Here is a 19,244-nt window from a genome sequence, read left to right on the forward strand (position 1 = left end):
GGGGGGGGGGGAAGAACATCGGGGAAATCTGTGCGTTTCCCCCCCCCCACTGCCCGTTTTCCTAGGACCGTGATTTAAAGCAGACCAAAGAGCCATGTGTTTCGTGAGGATTTCCAAGAGTAGCTTTATTTTAAACACGAACAATGCCGGCGCCTTGGATAACATCGCTTTGGGGCGTTGGTAGCGTTGCCAGCCTGCAGAAACCCTTCCTAATATGGTGGACGGAGGCAGCTGGGAAGCTTGCGATGGCTCTGTCCTATTGGCTGCTGAAAAAGGGGGGAGAAGGGAGAAAAAGAAGGGGGGTCTCCCCCACCCCCACCCCTCAGGGATCGGCCAAGACCGACCTGCCAGCAGCAAAGGTGCCCCAAGAGATGCCTGCCAACCTTGGCTGCTCTACCCACCTTCACACAACTGAGCCTATGGAATTCATTCCCAAAGGAATTGAGCCACTCTCCTCCAGATACTATAGTTTAGTTTTAAGGTATATTAATGTATATATTGGTGTGTGTGTGTATATATGTATATATATATATATTTTGGAACTGCACGTTCAGTCAGTCCCAGTCCTTCTGGATAGGGCAAGACTGTGACTTGATCCTGTCCGGGAGCCTTGGGAATTTTAATTCCTTGCTCCCTTGGCAGGTGGAATTTTCCAGTTGCAAACAGAGATGGAAAGTTTAGGCCACGTGTGTGTGGAGGGGCACAGAGAGGGGGTGGTGGTGGTGGTAAAAAAATAATATTTCATTTTTCACTAGGACAGGCGTGCTGGACAATAGTGCAAATTCGACTCCTTCCTCCCTTCCTTGCAAAGAACGGCGTCCCTCCCACTCCTTGCAACCTCCCCCACTCCCCAACCCCTGCCCTGTATTTTCGGCTACGCCTTTTTTTTAAGACTTGGTGCTGCGCCAGAAGCAAAATCCCAAAGTCTCTTTGGACAACCGAGGCTTCAAAAACGAAAACAGCGAAAAACAGACCAGCTGTTATTATTATTATTTTTAAAAATCATGAAGGGAACAGGGAATATTGACCGAGTCTTAGATCTCCTGGAAAGATGCTGGTAGCAGGTTAAAAAGAAAAGAAAAAGACCACCGTGCGTCTTCAGGTTTAGTGTTTTGATCATCGGTGCCCTTGTTCCCCCTCAGGTGGGCACTTCTCAACTGTAGCCGCGTTTGAAGTCTTAGAAGGAATGTCAAACGTCAGTTTAAAAACTAGCAACTGCCCACCCAGCATTGAATGTTTCTTTGCAACTGCGAAGACTTTTCTTTTTAACGGAAAAATACAGGCTGGCCTCCTTCAACGTGGAAATCCTTTGATCTCACACTCCTGGGAGGTTTCTGTTGGACTAAAGCCATCAAGATTTGGGGAAATCTCAAAAAAAAAATGGGGGGGGGGAGCGGTTAAGTTCAGACTTTTGCAAAATAGGATTCTAAAGTAAAGTAGTTTTTTTTAAAAAAATGCCACTGCAAAGAAGAAAAAACGAAGGCTGAATCTTCTCCGATCCGTTCCTTGGAGAGGGTCATTGCTGGGAGTCAGGACTGGACGTGGTGCAAGGCGTAGCTGGACAGCTGGACGCCGTTCTCCCCTTCGGAGGGGGCTCAGCACTCAAGGACGGGTCCCGACCGCACAGAACAGCAGCAGGATCAGGCTCTCTGCCCCAACACCCAGCCCGGGGGGGGGGGGGGTCATACCTCCGATCATGCCAGCTCCAGTCTCTTTTCTAGCAGGCTGCGGGGGACCAGTTCCCACTTCCTGCCCCAGAGAGAGCGACGGACCGACACCCCTTCCCCCAGAGTCCATCCTGCTCCTCCTCTCCTTCCTGAAGCAGGGAACTGCCTCGTTTCCCCTTCCTTCTGGGCGGTCAGTCAGGGAGCCCTGCCCCTAGGGGTGAGGGTCTCCAGAGCACGGGGCCAGGGGAAGCAGGGTGAGCCTAACCCCCTTGGTCAGAGACGGGAAATTGGGCGAGCCCGCAAGCTCCCCGGGTCAGCGGATTCTGCTTGGTCCGGCCACCATTCAAGCTTGCTCCTTGTCTGCCCTCCAAAGCCTCTCCTTGACCTCCAAGGGCAGGGTGTTGAAGAGGTCCTCCTCCACCACCAGCCCGCTGCGCTTCAGCAAGGGACAGTCGCCCAGCTCCACCGGCAGACACTCCAGGCGGTTGCCCCTCAGTTCGATCTGAGACAGGTTAGCCAGCTCGCCCACCCGGGAGGGCAGCGACTGCAGGACATTGTTGCCCAGGTGCAAAGTCCGAATTTTCCGGCACTGGAACAGCTCGGCGGGGAGACCCTCGATCTGGAGGGAGGAAAGAAGAAGAAGGGGAAAAATGAGAGAGAGAGAGAGAGAGAGAGAGAGAGTCAGGCTGTGCTTAGACAAAGGGGAGAAGCTGGACGTTCCGGTTGGCAGAGAGGGAGGATTAAGGTGCAGGTGGGCAAGCTTTCCCGAACAGCAGAATCAGAAAACGACAAGAGTTGGAAGGGACCTCGGAGGTCTTCTAGTCTGTTAAAATATTCATGACTGGGAGAGACATGGGAACAAGGTCAGCCAATGAATAGGCATAGCAACTAAATCAGCCAATGGAAGCTTAAATATATAATAGAATCTATTCTATTCTATCCTAATTCTATCCTAATTCTATTCTATCCTATTCTATCATCCTATCCTAATTCTATCCTAATTCTATCCTATCCTATTAGAAGAAATACGGCACGTTATTTTCCATTTGGGGGAAGAGGAAGAGGAAGACTTCAGGGTCAAAACTGTTGCCTTAAGAGCTTATAAGAACTTTTAGGACCCTTCCTGGAGCTGTTAAAATTCCCCGGTGAGACCTTCTGCACACGCTGAGTTAATGAGGAAGCCAGATTCCGCCGTTTCTCGCCACTTTCTTTCTTTTGGCAAGAAAATATGGCTTTTAAAAACCATTTTTTCTGCCTCGTCCTGGGAGACAGCCTCCATCCTCTGGTACAGCTGGCCTTGGGAGTTGGAAGGGAGGGAAAATAAATTGTTTCCAAGCAAACAAAGCGGGCCTAGAAAACAGGAAGAGCCTCCAGGGAGGGGAAGAGAAGTAAAAGGGTCCGTAATTAAATTGCTGCTTTTGTTGTCATGGAGTTAATGAGATCAACACATCATTTGCGGGAGCCAAAACAGACACCTTCGAGGAGGAGGAGGAGGATCCGATGCTAACAACCAGTTTGAGGTTTTTCCAAAGCAGCTAAATTCTTCAACAGAAAGGGGGGGGGGGAAAACATAAGCGGAAAGGGGCAGAATGAAAAGCAAAGCGAATTTGATAACCCACCAATCCAAGAATACGTTTGAGAAGGAAAACTCAAGATTTTGCAAACTTTTTTTTAAAACAGTGGGAGGCAGACAGCCAGGAAGGGAAGTGGGTGGGCGAGAGAGAGAGAGAGACACATTTTTTTTCCGGACTATATTTGAAGGAGAAGCAAAGAAAAAACATCCACCAGGCATTTTAGTATCCGGAGTTCATAAATCAAGCGAATTGATTTAGGGCAAGGAGTAGCGGGGGAAAAAAGAGCTGACTTTACTGTTTTAATTGTGTTTCCTTTAGAAAAAATAATAATAACACCACCTTCCTTTTGCCCCAAATATTTATGGGTTTGGAAACATTGAGGAGAAATAATTCATAATAAACATAATAATAAAAGAAGCAACAAAGTTATTGGTTAGGTCTAGTAGTTAAGTGCTGACCAAGAAGTTAAGAATGGGGAGGGGGCTTTCAAGAGTGGAAAGTTCTGTTTGTGACTATAAGAGACTCTGGGCCAAGCGTTGCCTTGCCCTGCGGTTGGAAACTAGTTATCTGGCAGCTCTCCAAGCGAGATAAGGTTCGTGTGGATAAACATCCCTCTCAAAGACTGTTTCACTAAGCCTTGCGGACCGGGAATGAAAGGAATTCACAGTCGTGTAAATAAAAGGGGGGTTTGCAGGGACCCAGACTCTGCTTCATGCTTTCTAAGGAAGCCTGGGTTAGAACATTAAGGCACCAGGCTAGAAAGTGGGAGACTCTGAGTTCAAGTTCTGCTTCAGCCGTGAAAGCCAACTGGGTGACTTGGAGCCAATCACTAAGAGACTGGGAGTTCTAGTCCCACCTTTGGCATGAAAGCCAGCTGGGTGTCTTTTGAGTTCTAGTTCTGCCTTTGGCATGAGAACCACCTGGGTGACTTTGGGCTGGCTCCTCTCTCTCAGCCCAGCTCACTTCACAGGGCTGTTGTTGCAGGAGAAAGCTGTGCTGGGTGTATTCACCATCACCATTGAGGTATTTTTTTAAAATAATACAGGCGGGATACAGGTAAATAAAAATAAAAGTACAAAGCTCTTTAGGGAATTAAGACCCAATGGCCCAGCTCGGTGAATAAATACATTAGAAAAGAAAAATGTCCCGATGGACGGACTTACGGGAAAATATTTCTTTAGGGTAACTTTTGCAATTCAAAATCCCGAATTGTCTCACTTCATCTTGAGTCCCTCATCCCCCCAAAACTAGCCCTTGTTTGTCCTATGTACGTAGTGGCTTTTCCACAGGGCAAACCCCGCTCCCTACTAATACTTGTAGGTTACCTAGTTTGGTAATGAAACGTCTGCAAGAAAACCACGTGTTTCAGAGAGCACCAAGGAGCCCCCACAGGTTACACTTAACAAGCCAATGTCCCAACATGTGGTTTTATAAGGGCTTTGCCACGCAGGGGTCCCCGACTCACTGACACTCACACACACAAAGTCACACCCCTGCTGCTCTAGGACAGCCAGTTCCCAGACTGCCAGCTCCAACGCATCCCGAGATTGCCAAATTAGAGAAACCAATTTGCAAGGGAAAAGATTTGCTAGAACTTTTATGGTCTTCCTTTCAAAAGGAAAAAAAAAAAAAAAGGAACCCTTTCCGCGAACAAAAGAACGTCTCCGATTGCCGGTCAGCCTCGTGAGAACTGGAGTTTTGCCCAGAAGAGGGGAAAGGGGGTGGGGGGGGGAGGAAAGAAATGAGCTTTCTTTTTTTTTTTTGCTTAGTTGCAAAAGAACTTCCAGCAGCTGCTGTCCCTCCTCTTTTCTCTTTGCGAAGAGTAAAAGGAAAAAAAAATCCATTTGGGGGGTGGAATTGTAAAGACATGAGCAGCACTGTTCCTGGATCACAAAACTAACAAGTTTTGTTAGAAGCTGTGGCCTTCCTCTCTCTTGCGTAACAGGAGAATAACTCAAAAAAAAAAGAGCTGCCCAAAAGATTAAGGATATAGAAGCCCAAAACGAAAGAGCTATCCTTAGTAAGGTGGGGAACTTGAAATGGCTGAGTAAACACAAACGTACTTTCCAAGTAGGCAGCTGTTTCAATTTAAGGAGATATTTACGCCAGTGAGATTCGAACAAGCTTGACACAATAGTCACTTAGGGGAGACTCCACTCTATACCCTACAATGAGCCTCTCTGCATTTGCGGAGCGGCAGAGGTGTAGAGGACTTGGCTCACATCCTATTGGACTGTTGCGTGTAGAAGGGGGTGAGAGGCAGGGACCTTGCTCCATAGACCAAACGAATCGCCCATTGGGATCCCCCCATCAAAACAACTTCCTCTATGTGCGGCCAGAACCGGGAAATAACATTTAACACAGCACAGGACTTCAACAAAAATGGTTCGGTTGAGATCTGCGTACGTGGGACCGATTGGGGTAGATTGCAGGGGGGGGGACACCGAAATGTAATTTTATCATATTTTTCTCTATATCCTAAATTATTACGTTCTATTCCAATTCCATTTTAAAGCATATTTTATCAAAATTCATTTTAGATTGCTTTTATCAAAATTTAGTAATAATTTGTTTCTGGAACTTTACATTTTGATGTGGCCCCATGGACTAATCAATAAAGACTCACTTTCAAGGTCAAAAAACACCCCAAGGGTTTCATTCCTAAGGAAGGCAGATGCCAAGTGCGTTTTGCCCCATCTTACATCCTTTCATGCCACATTTGTTAAAGGAATCACAGCAGTTGGTAAGTGAGTCACATGGTTGTTAAGTGAACCTGGCTTCCCCTTTTGACTTTAGCTGGTCCCGGGGACACTGTGACTAATATTGTACATTAAATTTAACACTTTAAAAGATAAAAATTAAAAGGAGAAAAAAGTCGTAGGAGGTTGCATAGACCCGCATAGACTTGGAATCTAGCCTTCCAATTCTTTTAAAGAAAGAAATAAAATATTATCAAGGTAATAATGGTAATAACGTAAAGACTAATGGCTGTCGTTAGTCATAGTTTTATTCATGGTGGCCAGAATCCCAATGAAATGAGAGTTACCTCACAGTGGCTAAAATCCCTGGATTAAAGTTAATCCTGGCCTACTGCATAAAAATAACAAGCTTTCTTTTTTTAATCTTGACAAGCCCTTTCCTTCTAAAAGCACTTCTAGCGAGGCTATCCCCTGATAAATCCCCTTTAGTCGTCGCCAAAATCTTATTTACTTTTCCAGCAACGGGTCTGATAAAGTGGCCAGCTCAGGCTCCTGTGTAGCTTTGTCCCATTTTCTCTCTTTATTTTAAGCTCTGAACAAGTAAACAGAGGCCAAAAGGCACACGGAGCTTTGTTATTTCAGCTGTACGTATAATTGTCAAGGCCGAAACTAAAGCCCTGTGATATATGTTTTTGTATATATATATATATTGCGAATTATCCTAAAAATACGAGTTCCAGGTATAGTTATAAAAGAAGAAACAGACATTGCAATCTCCGGAATTTTAAAATATATTGCTCACTTAGCTTTCGTTAGCCACTGTAACATCGTCAGAGTGTAAAAACCATTAAGGAGATACCTGCCTTTATACACTATTAATCAATTTGGCCATTCTGCGTGTCATAGGCCCATCCACCCGCCTCCCACCTGTAATTAGCTTTGTTATTTTTACATCAGGCATGTCAATCAAGGCTCCTATTCCTCCCCCCTCCCCCCCCCATCGAGCACAGCTTGGGCTGCTCATCCCCAGGGAATAATGCTGAGCTGTCTTGATTGTTGCTGTAACAGCATTCTCTCTGGCTTCCTATCACGCACGCAATGGCCAAATGGATGACTAGTGTATAAAGGCAGATATCTCCTTAATGGTTTTTACACTCGGACGATGTTAGCAGTGGCTAACGAAAGCTAAGTGAGCAATATATTTGAAAGTTTCGGAGATCGCAATAGTCTGTTTCTTCTTTTATATCTATCTATATTTGTTCTTAACTGCAAAGTCCACGTAGGATCTTAGCGCGGAACGCACCTGCACAAACACACCCCTTTCCTTACCCTGTTGGCCGTCACCGCGAGGTTCTGCAGGTTTTGCAGTGCCCCGATTTCCGCCGGTAGGCAAATCAAGAGGTTGTGGCTGAGATCCAGGTAGCGGAGCTTCCGGCAGAAGAAGAGCTGGGTGGGCACCTTCTCGATCTTGTTGCGGTTCAGGTAGAGGCGCTCCAGGTTGGTTAGGTTGCCGATCTGCACGGGGATGTAGGCAATTTGGTTGTACCAGAGCTTAAGGCAGGTGAGGCGGTGGAGGTGCTGGAAGCTGATGATCTCCTCGATGGTCTTGAGGTTGTTGTCCTTGAGGTCGATCTCCTGCAGGTTGTGGAGGCTGAAGATGGAGTGAGGGATGCGCTCCAGGTCGCAGCGGATGAGCTCCAGCTCTGTCAGGTTGACCATCTTCTTCAGGCTGTTGAGGACCATGAGCTTGGTACCTTCGTTGTTGATGGAGAGCTTCTGCAGGTGGACGCCCACGTCCGTTACCACCTGGGGCAGCTTGGTCAGGTTGCTCTTCAGCCTCAGGACCTTCAGCCTCTTCAGCTCCCGCAGGCCGTCGATCACGATGTAGCGGTTGTTCTCGGCGCTCAGGTTCCCCGTCAGATGAAGCTCTTCCAGGGTCTTCAAGCTGTAAATCCACAAGGGAATCTCCTTAATGTCCGTGAACTTGATGTGTAAGGATTTCAGGTTCTCCCTCAAGAAGGCCAGAGCCGGGGCCTCGATTTTGGCCGCCGTGTGGTACAGCCAGAGCTCCTTCAGGCTGGTGAGCTGGGCGATGCTGGGGGGGATGGTAACGTCAGGAATGAGCTCCAGTTTCAAGACCTCCAGCTCAACCAGGTCAAAGACCGTGTCAGGAATGCCGCTGAGCATGAAGAGGTGCAGCTCCAGCTTGTCCTGGGAGTTCTTGGTGATCCTCTGGCGCAACTTCTCCAACGTCCACTCGTTGTTGAGGTTCAGCTGCCTGAGCTTGTTTTCGCTCACCTCCGAGAGGAAGACGGCGAAGCGCTTGGAGTAGAGAGGGTCGTATTGGTCGATCAGGTGGAGCATGAAGGCGAAATCGTTCTTGACGTCGGGGATGTCGCTGTAGCTGCTCTCCTCTCGGATGGACTCGAAGGAGTACTTCTTGAGGGACCTCCGGAGCATCCACCACAGGGTGTACATGCAGATCAGGCCGTAGAGGACCACCAGGCTGATGTAGAAGGACGCCAAGATCTTGAAGAGGGTGGCCAGGGGGTGAGCGCAGCGGTACATGCGGTAGCCGGTCAGGCTCTCAATGTCCACTTTGCAATCGATGTCAAAGGTGATGTTGTTGACGTAGTAGACCGTGTAGCAAATGATGAGGATGAACTTGATGACCTTGATGATGGTTTGCCTCATGTAGAGGCGATAGACGATGTCTCCTTCTTCCACGTGGGTCCGAAACTTCTTGACCTTTTCGAAGAGAGCTTTGGCTTGCTCCCCTTCCTTCTTGTCCAGGACCCCATTTTCCGTGCGGTCCACGATGCCTTGCTCAATCCGAGACTTGGTCCTCTGCAGCATCGGGGCGGTGGCCTCCACGTCTTCGCTGACGTTGGAGGACTTCTTCTCCATCGAGCCGTTCATCTTCCCGAAGGCCGGCTTGGGGTCGCTCTCCTCCACCACCGTCTCGGACAGGGCCCGGGTGGTCCACGGAGAGTCGAAGCACTTCAAGAGGATGGAGACAAAGTGCTCCAGTTTGGAGCTAGTCCTGGGGAACTTGAACCAGAAGTTGCTGCAGGCCAGGAAGATGAGGGTGTGCAGCAAGACGAGGTAGGGGAAATATTTGGCAAACCAGTGAAGGCGGTTTTCGTAACACACGGCATCCACGTAGTTATATTGATGGCGGTCGAGGTCGTATTTGATCCCGGTGGGCCCAGGGTCCAGGGTCATCCCCAGGGAAGCATTGTAGTAACCGGGGTCCAGGTTTGCAGCCGTCCATTCGCGGGAAGAATCGTTGCAAGCGTCTTTGGTGACCCATTTGCAAGGCAAGCAGATCATTTTGTCCTGGGTGACCTGGAGGGTCCCACCAAATACGGCGATCATTAGCATCACGATGGAGATGTAGTCCGTAAAGACGTCCCACCAGGGCTTCAGGATGCGGTACGCCGGCTGGGTATCGGCAAAGTAGCGCAATTCCGTGACGGGAATCATGGCTCACCTGAAAGAGAGAGAAAACGGTGAGCAGGTGGACCCACATACATAAGGAAGAGTTATCTGGCCTTCCAAGGGTTCTGAGCCATGCTTACCACATTTGTGAACTCAGCCTATGGCATAAAACAGGGGCCCCCAACCTCCGGGTCATGGCCCACCTCTGAGCCTTGAGTGGACGGTGGAAGTGGCACCCATCTGATAATAGCATAGGCGGCTATCATGTCACACACACCCCCCCACCAGTCCTTCTCTTCATTAGACTAAACGTAAAGGTTCCCCTCGCACATCTGTGCTAGTCGTTCCTGACACTAGGGGGCAGTGCTCATCTCCCTTTCAAAGCCAAAGAGCCAGCGCTGTCCGAAGATGTCTCTGTGGTCATGTGGCTGGCATGACTCAACGCCAATGGCAGACGGAAACCTGTTCCCTTCCCGCCAAAGGTGGTTCCTATTTTTCTACTTGCATTTTTTTATGTGCTTTTGAACTGCTGGGTTGGCAGAAGCTGGGGCAAGTCACGGGAGCTCACTCCGTTACGCGGCGCTGGGGATTTGAACCGCTGAATCGCCGACCTTTCCGATTGACAAGCTCAGCATCTTAACCCCTGAGGCACCGCGTCCCTTCTCGTTCGACTAGACATCCCCGTTCTTCCTGGGTTTTAGCAAAGCCAAAACAAAGAGGGATCCAATGACCAAACTCAAAAGCCCATTCCCTTCCCATCTTGGAGAAGACTTTGTCCACCTGGATTTTTTTCCTTGAGAGACACCCAAAGTTTCTGGTGGTGACTGAGGGCAGGTGCATCTGAAGGATGAACAGGAGGCAGAAAGTGCCATCAAGAACTTAAGAGAGGCTATTCTGACTTGAAGAGCTGGGAGAACGTTGGGAGGGAATGATCTCCATGTTAAGATCCCCTGAAGCATCTGCTCAAAAAATGAAGGATGACAATAGGCCCAGTTCTTCTTTCTTGGCCCATCGGATGTTCTCAATCTCTCCACTTTGGACCTTTCTGGTTTCCTCTCCTTCCAACCAACCACCGTCTGGATTGAGTCATCCATTGTTTTTCTTCTCCGAAAGGCCTTTTAAGGAACCCAGCACTTGGTAAGGCCAAGGCGGATGCTTTCTCTGCAAATGGGCAAATGGTTTCCTGAAAATCACAATTGTTTTTCTAATGAACAATAGATGAGCCTTGATCTGGACTTGATCTGGACTTCAATCATTCACAGACAATAAGGCAATCAGAACAATAAAGAACTATTGTTCAAAATAGTGTCAGCATTTTACAAGCAAGGGGTCAACTTTCACCTGTAAGCAATAGCTATCATTCAAAAATGGAAGAAATTGTTCAGGAAAGACCAAAAAGATTAGACTAAGTGGTAAAAACTCATTTCAACCTCTGGTTTAAGACTGATCAGGAATGGAAAAAAATGGAAAGAGAATGCTTTGTTCTTTGTAATCTCATTGGATGGGGGGCATAAGATGGTAGATTGGGCTTATCTTCAATGGTAGGATTCAGGCGGTTCGCACCACTTCGGGAGAACGGGTTGTTAACCTTCTGAGCCGTTTGGGGAACTGCTTGTTGGAAGAAATCATTAGGGCAGAGAACCGGTTGTTAAATTATGGGCCGGTTTCCTGTTTGACTTCATGGTGTTTAATTAAAGAATCTTGGAAAAAATGTATAATTGAACGCAGGTAAGGGAGATGCCAAGGGAGCCAGGTGAGGGCAGGAGACTGCCAACATTTACAGCTGTTTGCAGCGTTCCAAGGTGACGTGATTGCATTTTTTTCAATGGTTCTGACACAACCTATTCCGGGTTTTTGGCAAAACCGCAGCCTTAGCAAACCATTCGCTTAACAACCACTGCCAAACAGGTCATAAAATCAGGTTGGTCATATGAAAAACCCATTTTATGACCGTAATGGGCAGGTTCCATTATGCCCTATGTAGAAGTCAGTCAGCCTTAATCTGCTGTATTCATGCAGAACCACAAGACGCATCCATTAGCTTAGAGTTCGCTTTATTTCCTGCAGGGATTATTCATTTCACTTTTAGTCTTCTCCTCCTCAAGGACAAAGGCAGGAAGAATTAAAGCAAAGCACACTCTACGTTCGTAAATATGCATTCGGCAAAAAACGAGATCTGTGCAGGGTTTTTTTAGCAAACGGATGCAAACGTCCCTACGCCACCCAACCTTATGCCAAGCTTTCCACAAGCCCCTGAAATAAATCACAGCTTTCAAAATTCAGAAGTCATACTTCGCAATACAAGGGAAGCAAAGAGAACTGCAAAAAAGAAAAAGCAGTTGGAATCAGCTGACAGGTTTGGCTGGGACAAACCTTATTTATTTAAACTTATGACTGCAGGAAAGACGTTCCTTTGCATGACCCAGTTTCATTTTTCGGCACAAACAATTTCAGGCAAGTGGGAAGAATCCTCTGAAAAGGATCTTCAATTCTCAAGGCCCCAAGAGAGTACGAAGAGGCTCAGCGACGTTGGCGTTATATTGAAACGGGGCTGAAAAGATTTTCCTACTCCATTCGGTACTCAACAATTAGTTCCATTCACACAGGGCGTCTTTGTGGCTAAGCAAGACAGTTGTTAAGTGGGCTTGGCCCCATTTAGTGGCCTTCCTTGTCATGAAGGCCTTGTTAAGTGAATCACTGCAGCTGCTAAGCTAGTAGCATGGCCGGTGAGTGGATCTGGCTTCCCCATTGACTTGACTCGTTGGAAAGTCGCAAGAGGAGACCACATGACCCCAGGACACTGCAACCGTCATAAATACGAGTCAGTGGCTAAGTGTCTGGATTTTGATTATGTGACCCTGGGGATGCTACAACAGTTCTAAGTGTGAGTTTTTCAGTGCCATTGTAACTTCAGTCCCTAAATGAATGGCTATAAGCCAAGGACTACAAGTACAGTAGTGCTTTACTGATTAGCAGCAAGGCTGTTATCAGAATATAAAAATTACAGAAAAAATAAGACGACTAGCAGAAGGCAAAACTAAAAACCCTACTTGTACAATACAAAATATTTGGGTTCTCACTAGACAATAGTTCCGTTTGTAACCAAGTATATTAATTTTCCTGCTGCAAAATTTTAAGTACCTACAATTACAGATTTGGATGGGGGGGGGGGGAGAATGATTTTATGTTAGAGCATCTCTGGTGTACAGAGGCCTATTCAGAAGCAAAAGTTTGCAAAGCCATCTGTTAAACCCTCCTAAATGTTGGTTTGATGGTTCATGCCGTGCTCTTCCTTAATTTTGCTCAACTTCCCGGCTTCACCTCCTGGACGCTTGGCAGACTTCAAAAGGATTTTTTTTAAAAAATTGCCCCACAGTTATCTGATTTATAAACAGTGCTTCTCTTTCTCTCTCCACTAACGCAGTGGGTGGGCTGTTTTTCTCCAAAAATGAGAGCTTCTGAAATGCAGCTTTTCTGTTTTTTGTTTTGTTCCAGCACCAGAGAGAGACGGTCCTAAGTTCTCAGGCGGTCTAAAATTTCAGCCTGGCTATTCTATTCCTTTTAGTTCCCCCCCCCCCCCACCTCCCAAGTAAAGATTTTGTAAACTTGGTTTTGTTGTTGCGTGAACAGAAGAAAAATCTCAACATTCTGAGTAAATTTTGGTGGGAAGGGAACAGCGTTCCGTGGGCCTTCGGCGTTGAGTCATGCCGGCCACGTGACCACGGAGACGTCTTCGGACAGCGCTGGCTCTTCGGCTTTGAAACGGGGATGAGTCGGGAATGATTAGCACATGTGTGCGAGGGGAACCGTTACCTTTACTAATATATTTTAACAATAAATCAATAAATAATTTTGAAGAAGTGAAAGGCTGGGCCAAACTCTTACTAATTATGCTGCTTTCTCTAGCAAATGAATAGGCAGGTTTGCACCCGATGCCACAATCATAAGTACGGTTTACTTAGGATCACTCATAAGTGGACGGATTTGGGGACATTAAGCAGAGAACACTCTTCAGCTCAATGCAAAGCAATGCAAAGTGCAAGCTAAACACAAAGCACCCCGTTTCCTCCTTCCTGGAATTCGACTGGAGGGAGAACCCTAAAACCTGGCACGGAAACTGGCAGCAGGGAACACCAATGCAATGACACACAGCCACAGGAGCCAGCTGTGCTTCTTGTGAAGGAGGAAAGTGCCAAGTCACCATGAACTGTGCATTATCCTTTCAAGGGCAGGATTTCTGCAGTTCAGCAGGGGAAGGAGAACAGGTGCGGGGTGGGACAGGCTGGGATGCCAATGAGGGCCAGGAGGACTTCCCAGCATTAAACCAGGATCTGCCTCAAGTCCAGAATTTTTTTCCCATGCGGCAATTCTGATCTTCAGCTCTGCAAATTTAGTGGGAAATGAGATCTCCAACTCTGGAGCGCTGGAGTCTCCATCTGAAAAGTAGAGCTAGTCCTTGGTAAGGTAAAGTTTAAGGTTCCCCTCGCACATCTGTGCTAGTCGTTCCTGACTCTAGGGGGCAGTGCTCATCTCCCTTTCAAAGCCGAAGAGCCAGCGCTGTCCGAAGATGTCTCTCTGGTCATGTGGCCGGCATGACTCAACGCCCGAAGGCGCACCGAGCGCTGTCCCCTTCCCACCAAAGATGGTTCCTATTTTCCTACTTGTATTTTTTTACATGCTTTTGAACTGCTAGGTTGGCAGAAGCTGGGAGAAGGAACAGGAGCTCACTCAGTTACACGGCGCTAGGGATTCGAACCACCGAATTGCCAACCTTTCTGATCGACAAGCTGAGCATCTTAGGCACGGAGCCACCGCGTTCCTCTAGCTAGTCCTTGACTTGTGACCAAAATTGACCCCCAAATTGCTGTGGTTTTGTTAAACGCCTCACTTAGCAACAAAAATTTTGCCCCGTTTTACGACCTTTCTTGTCACCGTTATGAAGTGAATCACAGCAATTGTCAGAGACACGGTTGTTAAGTGAATCTGACTTCCTCGTTGGCTTTGCTCGTCAGAGTCACAAAAGACCCCAGAAAGGTCATAAAATTGGGCAAACCTCGCTTAACAACAGAAATGTTGGGCTCAATTGTGGTCGTAAGTTGAGGGCTGCCTGTACCAACACTTCACACGACCTTGTTACTGTCCTTCTGTGGATGCCATCTAGAAAACTGCTTTGGCTCAATTTTTATTCCTTTTCCCTTCGTTTTAATCATTACACATGATTCATAATTGATCATGGCCATTCCATTTTTTCGGCTGAGCTCTGGGCTTTTTCTCCAACGTAATCAGGTTGACAAAAGAAAACACTCGTGAAACAAACACCGTGGCTGTTAATCAAACCCCCTTCATTTCGAGGGGGGGGGGAGGCAGAAACTGATTTTAAAAAAAGTCTCAAATCGAGGTTTACGTCTCCTCAAAATCCCGTGGCCGGTGGTAAAGCCGACCTACCAAATATGAAGTCACGTGAACATTTGGGGGGTGGGGGGTGTCCCTTTACGAAGGGCTGGGTATTTTATTCCCTGCAAACCACCCATTCCGTGGCTGTCATAACTGTGAACGCTCATAGAGCGATCGGTCGTTAAGGGAGGACTACCTGTATTGCTTTATTGGAGCATTTCTACGCCTGTGCTGCAATTCCATCTCCTTTAATGGGCTGTGGTTGCACATACCGAATGCGTGCAGCACACTCTCTCTCGCGCACACACACACACACCCAGGGAGATGTGTGAGAAGAACGCAAGCCGCTTCTCCACTTGTGATGTTTTGCCCTCCGTGAGGTGTTAATAGTAGTCAGCCATTAAGAGGAGAAGCTGGGATTTCCTCGCCCCGAGCAAAGCTCCCACGCAGCCTTCCATCTCCAGGAAACCCAGCAGGGCCTTTCTTGACGGCAGCTTCATTTCCAAGCGGCAGAAGCAGCTTCTCCCAGAGCCAAAGTGGGAATAATTTATGATTCCCTTACATAATTTCAGCCACAGGGGGGGGGGGATCTTGGGGGTTGTTCCTTCCCTCATTTTACGGCACACTCGAGCCAAAGAGCGTTTTTCCACGCTCGGACTTAAGGAGGCCTCTGGGGAAGGTGGACTTGCTGTGAAGGACGGCTGAAGGTCCACCCGATGGGCAAGAACAGCTTCCAGGACAAGAGCACTTCAGAGTAGTGTTGTGGCCTCCCCAGTGGAGCCTTCAGCAGAGTCGCAGAGTGAGGAGGTTGGGGGGGGGGGAGCATGGGCCAATCTGCGACATGGGCCACACTGCGACCGTCATAAATAGGAACCAGTTGCCAAGTGTCTGACTTTTGGGGATGCTGCAGCGGCTGTAAGCGTGAAAATCGGTCATAAGTCCATTTTTTCCAGTGCCGTTGTAACTTTGAATGGCCACTAAATGAACAGTCGTAAGTCGAAGACCCTCTGTCCTAGAAACCATTTCAAAATTGCTTCCTGGTCCCATGGCTGCCTCGACCTCTGACCGTACCCCTCTTCTGCCAACCGAGGGCTTGCTTCCCACCCACCCCATTTCACAGAAAGGAGCACGGCCTTACCAAACCGGTCATTCCCGGGGCGTCTTCCAAAAACGTTGCCGGCTTCTCCTCTCCGCTCTGCTATCTGCACTTCAGCAGACTGTGCTGGAGTTCGAAATTATTGGCCCGGGAAGGATCCTGAGTCGGGAGCCGGTCTCCAACCGCCATGGAAGTCGTTTTCCTAAAAGAGAAACCCGTTCCGTCAGGGGCTCCGTTTCCAAAACAAGTGCTCAAAAGAAGAAGTAAAAACACGTGGGGTTAAACTTTTAAAGTTCGCAAAACTGTTTTTAAGTTCCCCCGAGTTCTGAATATTGAAAATGCGGGCTCTAGCAAAGCTGACCTCCCATCCCAGGAAGAGATCACCAACGTGTAAGAAAGCCCAAATTTCCATCCTCAGCAGTCATTAATGCTTGGGAACCCTCCAAAGACACGGCCTTCAACTCCCAGAATGCTTAGCACATACCCAGGTCACCTGGGGGAATGCTGGGAGTTGAAACTTTGCAGCTGGTTGACTGACGGCTTTCCTTGCTTAAATGATGGCAAAGTTGGAGCCAGGATAGCTCAGGTGCAGCATATAGTCCATCCCCACAAACTGGCACATTACCGAACAACAGAATTGGAAGGGATCTTGGAGGTCTTCTAGTCCAACCCCCTGCCCAAGCAGACCTTACGCCATTCCAGACAAATGGCTCTAAACTGTTCTCACCTTGAACCTTAAAACAATTCCCTCCAGAAAAGAAGCATTGAACCAAATCTACATCTGTTTACTTCGATTTGAATTATCAGGAAATCTAAACTGTGTTTCCCCCCCCCCCCACTTATTTTAATGATTATGTTTTATGACATGTTTTTGTTCTGTGGTTTATTTCTTCTTGGGAGACGTTTTGGGACGGAGAAGAGCAAATAGCAATAAACGCATAAAATAAATAGAACCGTTTCTTCTTGTGCTGGGATGCGAATTCTGACAGTGGGAAACTCAACAGGTTAGGAAGTCTGTTTGTGAAGAAGACGCAGGCAGCAGCATCGTCTCCCTACAACATCCCCAGAAATCAGAAGGACTCTTAATGGTGCTTTTTCTGCCTCGCCAATTTTATTAAACAGATTCCTGACGCATCTGATGAATTATTTTATTTTATTTAAGGCAGAAAAGCTTAGTTGGAAAAGATTGGGGGTTGTTGTTGTTTTTTGCTCCCTTCGACGGTGGCAGCTAAATTTGATAAATACAAATATATTCTGCCAAATTAGGTAGCCCCTTTCTCACTAAATAAGCCAACCAAAACATCCTTTCCCCATCCTTTCTTCTGACACCTTAAATAGCTGCCCTTCCCCATCAGTCAAACAAAGGAAGAGCTGCTAAATGTTAGTTTTTGTTTTTTTATTTAAAGTCCCCGGAATCTTCTATCTTGTCCGCCTGCGCTTGGATCAGCCCTGTTTATTTCCTCCATCCTTGTCTTAAAGGACGTCTTGGCGTTGTTCCTGGAATGACAACACTCCGCTCTGTTCCTTTTCCTTCCCTCCCAACAACTCCAGGGAGGGCATCACCCCAGATGAACCAGCTGAAAGGGATGCACACGCACATTTGCACAAGCGCACGCTAGGCTAGAATGGTGCAAAGGTACCGGCAGCAGCAGCACCACAAAAACAGGGCGTCTCCTGCAACCGAAGAGCCTTTGAAGTGAAAACAATGACGGTTGAAGTTTGGCCAGAAAATGCGAAGTTAGTCACCTACTTGCCCCCCTTTTGCCTTAAATCCTGCCCACGCCTACATTTTTTTCTGCCGCCGGTCCTGGTTTCCTTCGCACATTCCTTCTTTTTCCTGCTCCACCCAGTTTCACCTTTCCGGGAAGCTGGGTTAAGCCCCCACACCCCAAAATGCCTCCAGGCTTGGCCGAACTCTGAAGTCAAACACACACCCTGCTAAGGTTTTAGCTGGGCCACCTCTTGAGTTTTCTTTCCATCTCTGTTCTCTTTCCCCTCCTTTCCCCTCTCACACCAGGGACTAGAGGGACTAGTAACACGGCCAATCCTTTCCCGCTTTGCCAAGATTTCCCAATCTCCCTTTTCATCTTCTTCGCATGGGCTGCCCCGGGGGCTCTTTCCCCCACCCAATTCAGAAATTCCTAAAGTGCATTTAGGTCTCTGGCTGCACCTTCCTTGCAGGGTTCAAAAGCCAAAAAAGGGGGGAGGGAGGGAGGGAAGGGTATCGCTCTCCCCACCATGTGAGAATCAGTCAAGACTCCCTGTATGTTTTGAGTTTTCCTTGAGTGTTCCCCCATCCCACCCCTTCTGACCTGCCTTCCCTAAAGTGACCTGTTTTGGGGTATTTCTCTTTCTGGGCTCTAGGCACCCCAAATATATTCTGGCATACGAAATCTGGGGAGGGGGGACCCTCTTCCCAACCCATGCTGTGTAGAGCCCCCAACTCTTTTCCCCAGCCTCCTTCTCTCCCTCTAACCATCTCCAGCCTGTTGCCCAGCCTCCCGTCCTCCAGGAGCCCCCCCCCCAAATCTGCCCTGCTTGTCAATGCTGTAAACACCCCAGGCCCCTCCGTGACCCCCACCCCGTCTCCCCTCCCTGCCTTTCCTGTTTCTCCCCAAACTCCCCACCTGCTTTGCAATTGGTTGAGTCCAGAGCCCCCTTCGCCCATCCTATAGAGGGGCCACTTCGTCCTTTGCCCAGCCTGGCATCAAACCAGCCAGGTCGCTAGTCCTCTTGAGGATCTGCCTCCCGCCCATGTGACTGGGCTCATCCCTCCTCCCCAAGTCCTTGCCTTCCAAGCACACCCCCTCACTCCCCCCCCCCAAAAAAAAAGCAGTGTTGCCACGAAGTCAAAACTCGGGGAAGGGGAACGCCTCTTCTTTTATATTAATGAAGTTACTAGTCCTCTGGGGTCCTAAGCCTGCACTATTCGGGGGTGGGAGGCAAAGAGGTGTATGGGGCTTCCCTCCCCTCCCTATTCCCTTCCACTCTCCACCCTCTCCCCCCCTCATAGCCACTGAGCCAAGTTCCTAGTCCTTAAGCTTTCCAGACCTGCCCCCCTCCCTCGGGGTTACCGCTGCTGCCTGGGGAGGGGGGGTCTTCTGGCCCCCTGCCCTCCCCCTGCCCTTCCCCCCAGCACCCACCTGGTGGCGCCTCCCGCAGCGCAGCCCCGTCTTTTGTCCGCCCCTCCGTCCCTCCTTGCACCACTCCGCGCGGCCGCCCCGCCCCGGAACTGACCTCACCCGGCCGGCCTGGGCATCCCTCGCGGAGGCGGCGGCGGCGGCGGCGGCGGAGAACGAGGAGCGCGCCAGGCCGCCACTAGACGGCGCCATCTTGGCGGCTGTGGGCGGCGCCCCGGCGGCGCTACGTCGCC

The 19,244-nt window shown here is 48.6% G+C and overlaps 1 protein-coding gene across 3 annotated transcripts; it reads right to left on the bottom strand.

Annotated features, from left to right (window-relative positions):
• Positions 1-99: 99 nt before the first annotated feature.
• On the bottom strand, positions 100-19,244 carry LRRC8A (leucine rich repeat containing 8 VRAC subunit A). Of its 3 annotated transcripts, none has more exons than XM_081967033.1 (4): positions 19,109-19,244; positions 15,914-16,073; positions 7,270-9,433; positions 100-2,286 (listed from the first exon to the last, which is right to left on the bottom strand). In XM_081967033.1, the coding sequence occupies exons 3-4, from the start codon at positions 9,424-9,426 to the stop codon at positions 2,011-2,013; spliced, it is 2,433 nt and encodes an 810-aa protein (XP_081823159.1). In that variant the 5' UTR covers positions 9,427-9,433; positions 15,914-16,073; positions 19,109-19,244; the 3' UTR covers positions 100-2,010. The 3 variants fall into 3 exon arrangements, with proteins under 3 accessions (XP_081823159.1, XP_081823158.1, XP_081823160.1); XM_081967032.1 differs by having other exon boundaries at positions 19,015-19,146; XM_081967034.1 differs by lacking the exon at positions 19,109-19,244 and adding an exon at positions 18,499-18,635.

Source organism: Natrix helvetica (genome assembly GCF_964273705.1).
Source record: "Natrix helvetica genome assembly, chromosome: 15".
Classification (NCBI taxonomy): domain Eukaryota; kingdom Metazoa; phylum Chordata; class Lepidosauria; order Squamata; family Natricidae; genus Natrix; species Natrix helvetica.